The sequence below is a fragment of the Dipodomys ordii genome, unplaced genomic scaffold (assembly GCF_000151885.1).
Source record: "Dipodomys ordii isolate 6190 unplaced genomic scaffold, Dord_2.0 Scaffold65, whole genome shotgun sequence".
Taxonomy (NCBI): domain Eukaryota; kingdom Metazoa; phylum Chordata; class Mammalia; order Rodentia; family Heteromyidae; genus Dipodomys; species Dipodomys ordii.
Window position 1 is genome coordinate 3,655,077 of NW_012267281.1, and position 13,216 is coordinate 3,668,292.

General features: G+C 41.4%; 1 protein-coding gene across 1 annotated transcript in view; it reads right to left on the reverse strand.

Moving 5' to 3' along the window:
* The window catches only part of LOC105990508, a 71,078-nt gene that overhangs the window by 42,013 nt on the left and 15,849 nt on the right, over positions 1-13,216 (reverse strand). The window contains exons 5-7 of the mRNA XM_013022953.1: positions 12,768-12,911; positions 12,464-12,667; positions 10,951-11,067 (exon numbers count right to left, since the gene is read on the reverse strand). Coding sequence (XP_012878407.1) covers positions 10,951-11,067; positions 12,464-12,667; positions 12,768-12,911 — 465 coding nt within the window. The remainder of the gene's footprint in view (positions 1-10,950; positions 11,068-12,463; positions 12,668-12,767; positions 12,912-13,216) is intronic.

A 13,216-nucleotide genomic window follows, 5' to 3' on the forward strand; every position in this document is an offset into this window, starting at 1 on the left:
AAGAAAAAAGCCGGAAGTGGCGCTGTGGCTCAAGTGGTAGAGCGCTAGCCTTGAGCTGAAGAGCTGAGGGACAGCGCCCAGGCCCAGAGTTCACGACTGGACCCAAAAGAAAACCATATTTTACACATTGCTATAATTCTGTGTTAGTCCACGTATTAGTTAACACCAAACATTAAAGGCAAGAATAATAGCCCACTGGATTTTCTCCTCCACTGTTTAGCCTCTTTCAACGGTCCTGCCTATTTTACAAGGTTATTTTAAGGATTAAGTAAGGAAATGAAAACACTTTGTAAACTGTAGAGTGCTACCCTGATGTAATGCTTCATTAACAAATTAATTTCCAAATGGCGGTGAAGGCAAGGTGCCTTTGGAAGGACAGTTTTTGTTCTTCTACGACCTAGGAACACAGGTTCTAGTGAGGTCTTCTGAGCCCTGTCGAGGGATGTGGCAGGGCTCCCCAACAGTGTGGCACAGATGTGCAGAGCTCTGATTGTCTACATCAGACAGTAGCAATCAAACGCTGTGCAAGCCCATCTGGTTCTCATATTGCTAGAATGAGGTGCTGAGTGGGGGCGCTTTAACCAGCTGCATTTGAACCAACCCTCCTGGGCTTTCACCAAATGATTAAAGACAGCGCAAACTGTCCTCAGCCCAGGCCCCTCACTTTGATGTACTCAGTCGGCAGAAGACAAAGGTTACCATGGTGGTACCAGAATCTCAGAGCTCTGCAGTGAGTGATTGGACTGAATTGTCACTCCTCCATTCAACTCTGAAGTCTCATGTAAGACTTTCAGAGGTGAGCCAGACATAAAGCAGGTCTACCTAATTCTTCACAGCAGCTGTTTATTTGGGAGCAAAAATATATCTCTTGGAAACTTGCCACTTCTTTGTTGAATTCCATGGCTGAGATTTCACCTTAAGAGTGGCCATGGGTTGATAATTCCAGAACTGCTAAGGCTAAACACAGAAGACTGGTTCACATTAAATAAGCAAACAAACAACAAGATCCATCTGGTAAGAAAAAGAAGGAGGAGGAGGAGGAGGAGGAGGAGGCAGCAGCGGCGGCATTGTGTGTCAAATGCAAAATGTCTGACCTCTACTCCTTTTCACCATGGGGTAAGTGCTTACTAATGGATTGTTCTCTGAGAGCAGAAAAAAGAAAGCGGTGGTCACAGGAATGAACACTGGCAATTTTAAAGGATGGCTCTTAGCTCTTTGGCACCTAGCGATTTTATAGCAGATTCATGCAAACCAAATCCAGCAATGAGGATGAAATTAAGTTACCCTGATCCTGGAATGTATCCGATAACTTTAATATATATATATATATATATATATATATATATATATATATATGCCTAGTCCTAGTGTAGGAAAAATGGGAATTTCTCTACTTATCTTATGTTAATATAATTTCCACAAATGTGGATCGCAGCCAGTAGCTAAGGGGTCCAATGTGGTCCTTATAAGTATGAAATATGGTATAGACATCTGATGACATCTGAAGTGTTTCTTGTATTTAAGAGAGGAATACTGAATAAAGATTGCAGCTATGAAATCCAATTTGGGAAAATTGCATGCACTCCAACCTACCAAGACTTGAGACTGGTGCCAGATACTGGAGGAAATGTCCAAACCAGACAGGGATCCTTTCATCTCAAAATTATGGACTCCTAAGAGCAGTTCTTGGATTTGGTTTCACCAAGTCATTACTTGGCAATATTTGGGGTCTATCAGCATCTCCATCAGACATCTTTCACAATGTATCTTATTTGCACTGATTTTCATGTACACCCTTCTCAGGAAGTGAATGTTGGCGCTTGTTCTTCATCTAAACAAAATACCAGCCTTCAGGAATGGACCCTTCAGTGACTCATAACTACTCTAGGGCATGTATTGTCTTTACTGTAGGGTCGAGAATAAGAATATCGGGGGCTGGGAAGGTGGCTCAGTGCTAGAGTGCTTGCCTTGTATGCCTGAGGCCCTGGGTTCGATTCCTCAGCACCACATAAGCAAAAAGAAAAAAGCCAGAAGTGGTATTGTGGCCCAGGCCCAGAGTTCAGGCCCCACGACTGGACCCCCCAAAAAAAGAAAAGAAGAGAATAAGAATATCTAAGACATTTGGGGATGTTCTATTGCACAAAGGACTCCATATATATTTAATGTTTTCAAAAGTCTTGAGAGGTATTTTTTATTTTGTATGTGTGTGCTGATTCTGTGACTTGAACTTAGGACCTGGGTGCTGTCCCTGAGCTTTTGTGCTCAAGGCTCATGCTCTACTTTGAGTCACAGTGCCATTTCCAGTTTTTTGGTAGTTAATTAGAGATAAGAATCTCAGGGACTTTCCTGCCTGGTCTGGCTTTGAACCTTGATCCTCCAGTCTCAGTCTCTTGAATAGCTAAGATTACAAGCGTGAGCTACTGGTGACTGGCTTCTTATTATTCTTATTCTTATAATTACTATTATTATTGTTATTATTATTATTATCTAGATATCAGAGAGGAGAAAACTGAGGTTCTTAGAGTGAAGTGATAAAGTGACTTTCCCAAGAATGCACACTCAGTAAATGACAGAAGTGAGAATAAAACTCAGAGTTTCTGATTCCTAATCTCAGGTTTTTTTACCATTGTCATGTTAGAACCATGGTTAGCTTTCTTTAGGTTATAGAAGTGGTAGAATGCAGGACTGGACTTGAGAACTCTGGAATTTCAGTGAAGACTTTCATTGCATAAGATATTTATTTCCTTGGCATATAGCAATTTCTAACCAATATCTCCTCAGTTGGTGAATCTTATACGTTGGCTACTGACCACTTACAAGATCTCCTACTCATTTTCTGACCACAGCCAAGAGCTGCTGGGCAGCACAGAAGTAGGAAGACAAGCTGCAAATGGTGTGGCTTCTGGACTATAACTTTGACTCCATTTCTCAGGATGCTTCGCACACACTTCATCCTATAGGCACTTCATAGTATTCATTGCTTTGTGACCAACTGGTCACAAAGATGAAATGGAAAGCGCAAACGGGCTGATGGATTGCCTGCTTATCAAGTCATCATCTTGTGGACTAAAGATCACTGGCCAACATGACACATATCACAAAAATCTCCTCAGCCCATCCTTGCATAAGGGAAGAAGGAAGCAAGGAGCTTCCTATCATTCCCCAGGGTTATCAGAACAGAGATAAGGGAGCTGGGAGACAATCAACTTCTAAACCCTTCACCTGGCTTTGCTCCTCCAGGGAGCTCAGATCCCAAGATTCTTGAGTCAGGATCCACAGAAGATTAAGGAAGGACCTTCTCAGCCTGGAGGCTGCAGACCTGGCATCTTCTGAGACAAGACTACAGTAAACAGTGAAAGGTATGTTCCACGTACCAGAAACTGCCTGCAACTTCGTTCTCCTCATAACCAGGGTCTCTGACTCCCTCTCAGGCAAGTAAAGAAGACAGGGATTAGCATCCATGACACTGGCTTAGATTGTCCACATGTGGCCATCCCCAAATTCCATGCCAATCCTGCACTTAGCAGGCAGGGGCTCACACACCACAAAAAGCAGAAACTACACAAACTGTCCATCATGGAGCCAGATGCAGACTACTATTATCCACCAATACTGATTCCTCTGGAACGCACTAAGCCAATAGCTGTATTTCTATGCAAGACAATGTTATTTCTTTAGTGCTTTTCAGCACTCCAGTCTCTTCATAGACTTTTGCCAAGAATTCTGGCAGGCTGTGAGACAAAGTGTCCATTTGCAACTTAACAACCCTCTGGTCTCAAGACCTTCAGTTTTAAATATCTATACTATTGCAACATTCACTTCACATATCTGCCTGTAAGCAATATGGCAAGAAAGCTTTGCCTTAGAAACTTCACCCAAATGTCCTAAGCCACACACAACACAGTAGTTGCTCAATAAATAATTGTTGGGTAAAAGTGAAATGGACCTAAAGGGCAGGATAGGTTCTAGAAATTAGTAAAGGGAGGCATAGAAACCCATGAAGGGTCCCCGAAATGGTATTTAAGGACCTCCATTCCACATAGCAGAGAGAAACTTCCAGATCCCAGCTGAAGCCACATAGAAGTTTCTTCAGAAGCACTCTGCAGACGAGCAACGCTTCCCTTCACCTCTGATTTCTTGTTCTCTCTCTTCGGAGAGCCAGCCCTTTCTGGGAAGTATTTACAAAATTGTTTCATGAGTCAGGGGACTCCTACAATCATTTGCTTTTCTAGTGGAAAGTCTTCCCAGTGAGACACCTATATATTTTTTTTCCTGTTGAAAGATTGGGAAAGTACATATCCTTTATTAAAAAGAAAAAAACAATCTCATGCGGGTGAAGGTTAGGAAGCTGCCTGGGTGTTCCTGTCACCTTACCAGAAGTATCTGCTATTCGTTGTGTTTTTCTTCTTGGGTTTAAGGTTCTATGATATTATGAGAAACAACAAAAGGCTTTGACACAAATCACGCATGTGCTAAGGTCACAGAAGGCTGAGAGCAGAGTTAATGTTTTGGGCTCTCAGCCTTCCACAGAAAGGAGCCTCTGTGAACTTTTCAACAAGGATCCTTCTGGAAGCCACTGTCCTCCCTGAACGATTCTTATCCAAAGAATACATTAAGTAGCACTCCTTCAACCTTAGATTCCTTCCAAAACCAGCACGAGAGCCGGGCCTAATAAATCCCCACACACCCCATTTATTGGAGTGCATGCCGAGGTCTCCAGGGCTAATGCTAAAGCTATGGTGGGGGTCTCAGGAGCCGATCCTGTCTTCACAGAGAGAGAAGGAAGGAGTCAATCTAGACCTGAGCTCAGGAAGTAAGACAGGGAGACATTCATTAACAGAGATGAAGACAGTATTTACTTTCTTTATTGGTCTTCATAGCTTAAAAAAGTTCCTAGTTACACAAATGGGAGGGATTTAACAAATGAATGCATCCATCCGATCCAAAATGTAGCAAACTTCTTTTTTTTTGGAGGGGGGGCGTGGGGTCCAGTCATGGGGCCTGAACTCTGGGCCTAGACGCTGTCCCTCAGCTCTTCAGCTCAAGGCTAGCGCTCTACCACTTGAGCCACAGCGCCACTTCCAGATTTTTTCTTATGTGGTGCTGAGGAATTGAACCCAGGCCCTTGAGCATGCAAGGCAAGCACTCTACCACTGAGCCACCTTCCCAGCCCCAATGTAGCAAACTTCTATGGCCTGTCTTCCATGGAGACAGAAGGAGAAACTGCTCTTGGAGAGGCACTGACCCAAACGCCACCGGCACTGGCCCACGCCAGGACACGGCTGTAGAGCAAAGCACAGCCTGGTATGTGCACAGCACTATGTGAGTGAAGCACGCAGGACTGCTAGTCCAGCTAGTCCTGCTAGACAGCCCACACCACACTGCTTCAGTCCAGGAGTCCTTTCATCAAGCCGATCAAAAATCGAGGTTGAAGGGCAAGGGGTTCTACATCCATTAAACGAGACGGAGCGGCAGTGAGAACAGCCAAGATCCGGTCTCCCTGGGCACACTGTCCTCCTCCTTCCCTTTCAAGGAAACCAGACAACTTGCAAGTGGAGTTGATACTGAAGAGATCCAACAACCATCTGAGGACCTAACCTTTCATTGATGGACCTCTTTGAAAATGAGAAGCAAGGACACCTAGCTCCAATAGGAATCCAGAGGATCATCCTTGTCCTTGAACTTCGTGCAACCAACCAACCACCATGCAGATGGAGGACTGAGCCACAGGACAGCAGAGTTCACATGGACTGCTGCAGGTACGCATTCCTCCGGGCCTCCAGGAGCCTCTGAGAGAACTCTGTGGCTCTCTTCTGTCACTGCAAACGCTGATGCTTCCAACACCAAGTGACATCTGGATGAGAAGCTGGCAGTGCGTCTCTGAGACCACAGTGAAAACCCAAAGGCCAGTCGTGATAAGGATGGTCTTGGAAGACAGAATGCTGTCCCAAAGCTGGGAAGAATGGGAGAATTAGATTCCTGTCGAGGCAGCTCAGGATGAGAACCTCTGGGGTCTGCGGCTTGGGCCTGGCTACTCTTTGAACCTGTGATAGTAGCCCCCAGGGCATCTGGTAGGATTCTAGGGTCACATCTGGGGAGAAGCCAAGGACAAGGACAGCTCTCCATTTTATAATGAAGTCACTGCTCCGACATCGAGCTTCGTATTATGATTGAGTCATCTGGACGAGGGGAAAGAACATATCAATTTTGCTATGGACGTTCATTTATGCAAGTCAGCTTACCATACCTATGTGCTTCATTAAGATGGAGGGGGGGTAGGGGGTAGGGATAGTAAGGGGAAACAAGGAGGAGGCAACAATGCTTGATAAGAAATGTACTCATTACCTTGCTTATGTAATTGTAACCCTTCTGTATGGTATTTTCACAATAAAAAAACTTAATAATAATAAAAAAAACAGACAAGAAGTGTAACCCTCCATTCTGCGAGGCTGCCATTCCTCTGCCGATAAATTAGGATACTTAAGCAAGGGGAAACAACAATGCTGTGGTTTTTGTTACCAAAATCTACCTTCCCTACCCTCCCCTTAGCTTTTCAGCCATCAGTTCTGGCCCTGCCTTGGCTGGTGAATTATAATCTGTTAAAAAGAGAGTCTTTGTCTAACTTTTGGACTTCTCTCCAGTAGTTAGTCCTCAGGGACCCCAAATGTCATACTAACCATCACAACAATGTCAGAGTCATGCACAAAGCCGGATACAAATATAGACACTAGATGTAAAATCATGTTGCAATTTAGTCCTTTCTTATTTCCCTTGCAGCATGTGGCAAAGCCAGAGACTTGACATAAGTGAGATGTGATTTCTGGTAAACCAGGCAAGCTGAAAGACAGGATAAACAGCTCTTCCTTAAAATCATGAATACTGATAAGGAGGTAGCTTTCCACTAACACTGTCCCAAAGCATGACTTTCTTTAATTTCAGAAGGAAATGCTGGCATTAAATACGTATTGTATTTCTATAAACTCCATTGTATAATGATAAGAGAAATAAATGTAAAGTTTATAAATGAATCAAGCAAAATTTATCAATATATCAACAGATGTTTTACTGTGTATATTTGTGCCTGGAGCACTGAATTTATGCTTGTTTTCATGGAACTGGCTTTTAAAAATAAAAATCATTTCCACCATATCGAAAAACCCTCAAGAAGTATTTTTTTAATTGCATGAAAAAAATAACTGGCACAAAAGCAATGGAACCAATCACAAAGGAAAAGACAGACTGACTACTTGATATATAAACTTATTTCTCAAAGCATAAGCTGATCAGATGATAAACAACAAGGTGCGATATAAATATATTTATGTCTACATATCTTATAAGTTCATACTGAGGAAAATGTCTTGGTGTATTATCATGAGGTTGTATCATAGCAAACATGGAGAATGAGGACACATACAAAATTTCAGCTACCTGGTAGACATTGGAAGGATCAAAGTTCAAGGCTAGATTAGAGGGTAAAACAATGGAGAAAACCTACATCTCAATAACCAAACTGGACATGTTGCTTCACAACTGTAATTACAAGTATATAGAAGGCCATAAGTAGGAGGGTTTAAGTTTGAAGTCATCCCCAGGCAAAAATGCTATACATTGTCTGAAAAATAAATCAAACAAAGGGCTGAGAATTTGACTCAAGTGGTAGAGTTCTTGTCTAGTAAACATGAGGCCCTGAGTTTAGACCCCAGTAAGTACCACAAAAAAGAAAAGAAAATCCCAGTAGAAACAGGATTCATAGATGTGAAAATCATAAATAAGAATTTAAGTAGCTTACTTCCATACTTTTAAAACACATCGCAGTAACATTTTTTTAAATATCTGACAAAAATGAACCTCAGTAATTAATTCAAGAAATGAAAATTAAACCAACAATGAAAGAAAGACAATGTGAACCAGGACATGTTTTATGAGAACAGAGAAACAAACAACACATTCTTGCTTTCTTCAAAGTAAGGAGAGAAAACAGATTTCCTCTCTGTCTTCCAAGTACCACAACAAAATAAGAGGGAAAATACATGTCAATAAAGAACTGAAGCCAGGCGCCGGTGGCTCACGCCTGTAATCCTAGCTACTCAGGGGGCTGAGATCTGAGGATCGTGGTTCAAAGCCAGCCTGGGCAGGAAAGTCTGTGAGACTCTTATCTCCAATAAACCACCAGAAAACCAGAAGTGGTGCTGTGGCTCAAGTGGTAGAGCTCTAACCTTGAGCTGAAGAGCTGAGGGACAGCGCGCAGGCCCAGAGTTCAAGCCTCACAACAAAATAAAATAAAATAATAAAAATAATTGCTTGAGTTTAGATAGCTGATTTTCATACCTTTGGTCAAAACCTCATGTGCTTATTACTTCAGATAGAAAGGCAGGAGATACAGAGTCAGTGTGGGCCGTGATGAGAACAGCTCTGGATGTACATTTACTTAAACCTGGTTCTCCTCTCTGCCATTCCTGTATTCTTTCCTCTTCTCAATGAGTAGAGCACTTTTAAGGATTCAGCCTAACTCAGAATCACAGAATCTCAGTGTCTACAAAAGTGTTATTTTATATAGTGTGACACATCAGCAAAGTTTAATTTTTCACTCATCTTTCTAGTTTCTGAATGAGGCAGAAAGGGGAAAAAAAATCCTCTCAGAACTGAGGAAGAAAACTTGAGACCTAACGGTCTGTAACTTTTTCTGATGCTCTACTGCCCAGGGCCTGGTCAATGTACCCTAACAGTCTTCTGAGAGGCTGAGAGGTAAGTCACTGGAGCAGGCTAGGATGCTCACGTTTCAGGTTTAGATCTGGGCAAGCTGACCTCCACAATGTTAATTAGCTCCAAGTCTGAGATGTGGCCAACATGGATTAGTTGTTTCTAAAATAATCTAGTCATGAAACTTGTTAGGGGAGGGTGTGGCCTAGCAGAACTCAGCCTTTTGAACGGGCTCCTACACCTCTGCATTGGATCTGCCCTCTCTAACCTGACCGGTGCCTGATCAGGCAGAGAACAGTAGCAACTTTTTCTCACCTGGCAGGTTCCTGCCTGCCTTCTGACCATACCTGGTCCAATGCCTACTTGTCTCCTGAATTAAAAAAAGAATTAAGCCAGGTGCTGGTGGCTCATAATCCCAGCTACTCAGAGGCTGAGATCTGAGGATAGCAGTTCAAAGTTAGAAGGAACAAGAAAAGTCTTTGAGATGTTTATCTCCAGCTAACCACCAAAAAGCCAGAAGTTGAGTTATGGCTCAAGTAGTAGAGTTCTAGCTTTTGACTATTTAACAAATGCAAATACATGTTCTTTCTTCCCCTTAGGATCTTTCAGAACTAGTCCCTTCTGGATCTTAAGAGTTCCAATGTTTATGCATTTCTGATAACCTCTTCATACAACTACTTATGATTAATTTAAGAGAAACGTTTGAAAAAGAAAAAAAAAAGCTAACCTTATGAAAACAATAAAAGAAAAAAAAGCAGCAGCCAGCATTTGAACGTGTACTGTGCTGGATCTTCTCTGCTACTAGGAACATGTGATCTCATTTAATCCTCACCATAATGCTACACCATAGCAGTCACTATTCCCACCTTACAAATGAGAAATTAGAATGGAGATCGCCTGGCTTGTTCAAGGACACTCAAAACCAAATGACTGTCCCACCGTTTGGACTCTTAAAATCAGTAATAAAGAATGTGGTCTGGATGGTGATTAACTGGCTTTTTAAATTCTGGCAAAATGGAATAGCCAACGGTCAAAATTTCCTGTGATAAATGCCATAAAAAAGCCATAACTAAGAAATACATAAATGTGGGAGAAAAGACCTTGACCCGCTTTGCAGACAAGGGAGGCTTTGTTGGTAGCAAATGGTTTTTTACTTCCCTGAAAAATACTTCAGTGTCTGGGCCCCAAGCATAAAAATACGTTTTCAGTTAATCCAACACTCCTAATGGACTTGAAAATAGTTTAAAAAACAAACTAATTCCACCTGGAATTGTAGTATGGGCTTCAGGACCTACAGATGGCTGACCAGTGTCTTAAAACTACCATGCCAGCTGAGGCCTGCTGCCCCATCCGCCCTCTCTGCGGCCTTTACTCTTCCTCCTGTCCTCTGTCCAGCCTCTCCTGTGTCATCTGCTCCTCTTTACCATTCTGGAGAACACTTCAGGCTACAGAGCTGATTTAGCAATCCTGAGCACAGAGCACAGCTTATAGACAGCTTGTACATGGAATACTGGAGAAGCTAAAAAAAAAAAAGTCTATTTCTCATTCTCAACAAGCAGAAACAACTCACCAATTAAATCAACATGTATATTACTCTAAATGTGTTACAGAATTAGAATTAAATGTGAAAGCTAGACACACCCAAATATACTGGACTAAGTTTCCCAGGATTCTATGGTAGTTCTAACAGTCTTGGAATGGAAAGTGCTTCAGGTACTATTGAGAATGAATCACAGATTATCTGACTCAGTGTGACATGGTGAAGCTCTAGCTCTACAGTCATGAAACACTGCCCGAGTGGTGTCCACAATAATCTCACAAATTCAGGTCTGGTCAAATCTGGTCAAACATAAAGCTGAACCAGGCTTATGGCTTTTCTGCCCTAGTTTTTAGCTACCTCTTAAACCCAAGTGAACTTTGTATACTTCGAACAGTTCAGATTAGGCTTCCAAAAAAAAAAAATCTCTTACTCTTCATTTAATTAGAGTCAAGTTACAACAAAACCTGTAAGATAATTTTTGGTATAACCAGAAACTTAGCTTTAGGAGGAAAACAAAATATAAGAATAGGATATGCGGTGAGACCTTGACAGTCGTTCAGGGCAAAAAGACATCTAGAAATGAATGAGTCTCACACTGTCAGATCAAGCTGAAACACAAAAAATAAATGTCTCAGCACTGCTTAGCATTCAATACTTGTGATTTTTGTTGAGCCTGTGGATTGGCCGTGTCCACGCAGGACACTTACCTCCAGAGCAAACATCCTGTCCATCATGCTTCTTGAGGAGGTGGCATCAGCAACAATGTGGACCTCGACTCCTCGGCCAACCAGCTCCAGAGCCGTTTGCTGGATGCATACGTGAGTCTTACAGGAAGGTGAAAGATCATGTATTTTACAAATGTACAACAGGGTAAGGCAGAGAGAGCAATGCAGATCTAACAACCCTCTCTACAACTTGACTTGCCTCCAATTAGCTAACTGAGTTTGAGCATAAATCAGTTTCTCTGGCTTTGGTTTATTCATCTGGAAACCAGGAATTTGATTACATCCATGTTCCTCATTTTTTTTTAACACATTCTAAATGGTTTTGTGGCAATTGATAATGATTTCTGTCTATGCCCTCTGAATGACCTTCATTTAGCTGACTACTCTGAGTTTGGGTGCCAGATCTACTTGGGGGTGATTTTTGCATGAATACCAAAGCCCAATGCACAAAAACAGAGGAGTCTGAATTAGAGAGTGAGAAAGATACAAGGCACCCAGTATCATGGCAGGCCAAGCTAGAACAACTTAACCACAGAGGTAAATGAGAAGTCCTATGTAAATGCCTGTTAATTTTTAAGTACTCTGTAAATATATAACATGGAAAGCAGAAAGATCACTACAAATCTAACACAGCTTGTTTTGGTTTAGTCAGCATAGAGAACTTTGGTATGGTCATCTAAAATCAAGAATAGGTATATACTCAATATAATAATACTGAATTATTAATAGTGTTGTTATGTTAATAGTTACTTGGACTCCCTCTTTATGACTACTAACTTATAACAATTCATTAGTAGGGAATATAAAATATAAACACACTTCTATAATAGCTAAATTATACAACCAACAAAAGCAGATTTCAAAACTGCCACAGTGCCTACTTTATCTTCAGATGTCAAAAGAGCTTTGGAGAATTACCAGATGATACCTCATTAAAATTAGCACCAGAGGACTGCTCACAGAGAGTAGATAAATAAATCAGCTGAAATCAGCACTATTAACTTTAACTGTTTGTGTATACAATTCATACTTGATGAATAATGAATTATATGTCCCTCTAGAGTTTTCCTACAAGAAACTTGTAACTAAAGTGAAATCTTATGACACATAAATAAAAATGCCTTTGGCAGTGACAATATGTTCCAAAACAATTTAATTCATAAGACTCTGGGTAAGTTCAAATCCAGCTCAATTGCTTACTAGCTGTCTGACCATGGCCAAGCTACACAGTACATGTGTATTTTAATTTCCCCATTTATAATATTAGGACACTATGGATACTCAGCTTATAGGGTTTTTGTAAGGGTTCACTGAGTTGGTATCTATAAAGTATTTACATCAGTACCATGCATGTTATCAACACCAATAAAGGTAGCCATTCCGTAATTACTTATCTCCCTACCTACCTGGCATTCTATGTACAAAACTGCATTCTGAAAACACCAAGTTTTCCACAAGTAGTATTATGCTCAAAACTTAAAGAGTAGGTACTTACTTCTACTCCAAATAATACCACACTTCTGACTCCAGGTATCTCTGCTAACGCTGCCTCTACTTCTGGTAACACCATTGAAAACTTGGTCTTTGGAAGAACCAGTTTTACACCTGTTAAGTCAATTTCTTGAACAGTACTTCCAAGACCTTTGGGGTATTGCTCTGTTACAATAACTGGAATTCCTAAAATCCGGGCTCCTTGCAACTGAAATAAAGAAAGCAAACCAAAAACAATTATCCATATACTGAATACATATGTGATTATGTATCATGCGCAGCAAATCGGAACAAATAGCCAAGCATACCAGCCTTTGTCCCACGCTGATGATATCACCAAAATACTTGATGGCTGGTCTGAACCTTTCCTGCATATCACAGCAAAAGAACACAGTGCTTGAAGGTGTAAGATTTCCCAGGGTGGTAAGCTGAGGAGAAACAGACAATACAGGGAGTTAGGTGTTGATAATTATACCAGGACGTTTACTTCCTGTCTTCCTATGTTTGACCCAGGAAGTCAATTTCTACAACTATCACTAAAAGAAATGATCTGAATTATAGAAAAAAAAATACCCACAGATATTCTCTTGCCTTGCCTTGAATACAGGAAGTTAAATTTTAACAAAATCAGAATAACATCTTTATTCTTTTTTTGGGGGGGGGGATCCAGTCGTGGGGTCTGAACTCTGGGCCTGGGCACTGTCCCTCAGCTCTTCAGCTCAAGGCTAGCACTCTACCACTTGAGCCACAGCGCCAC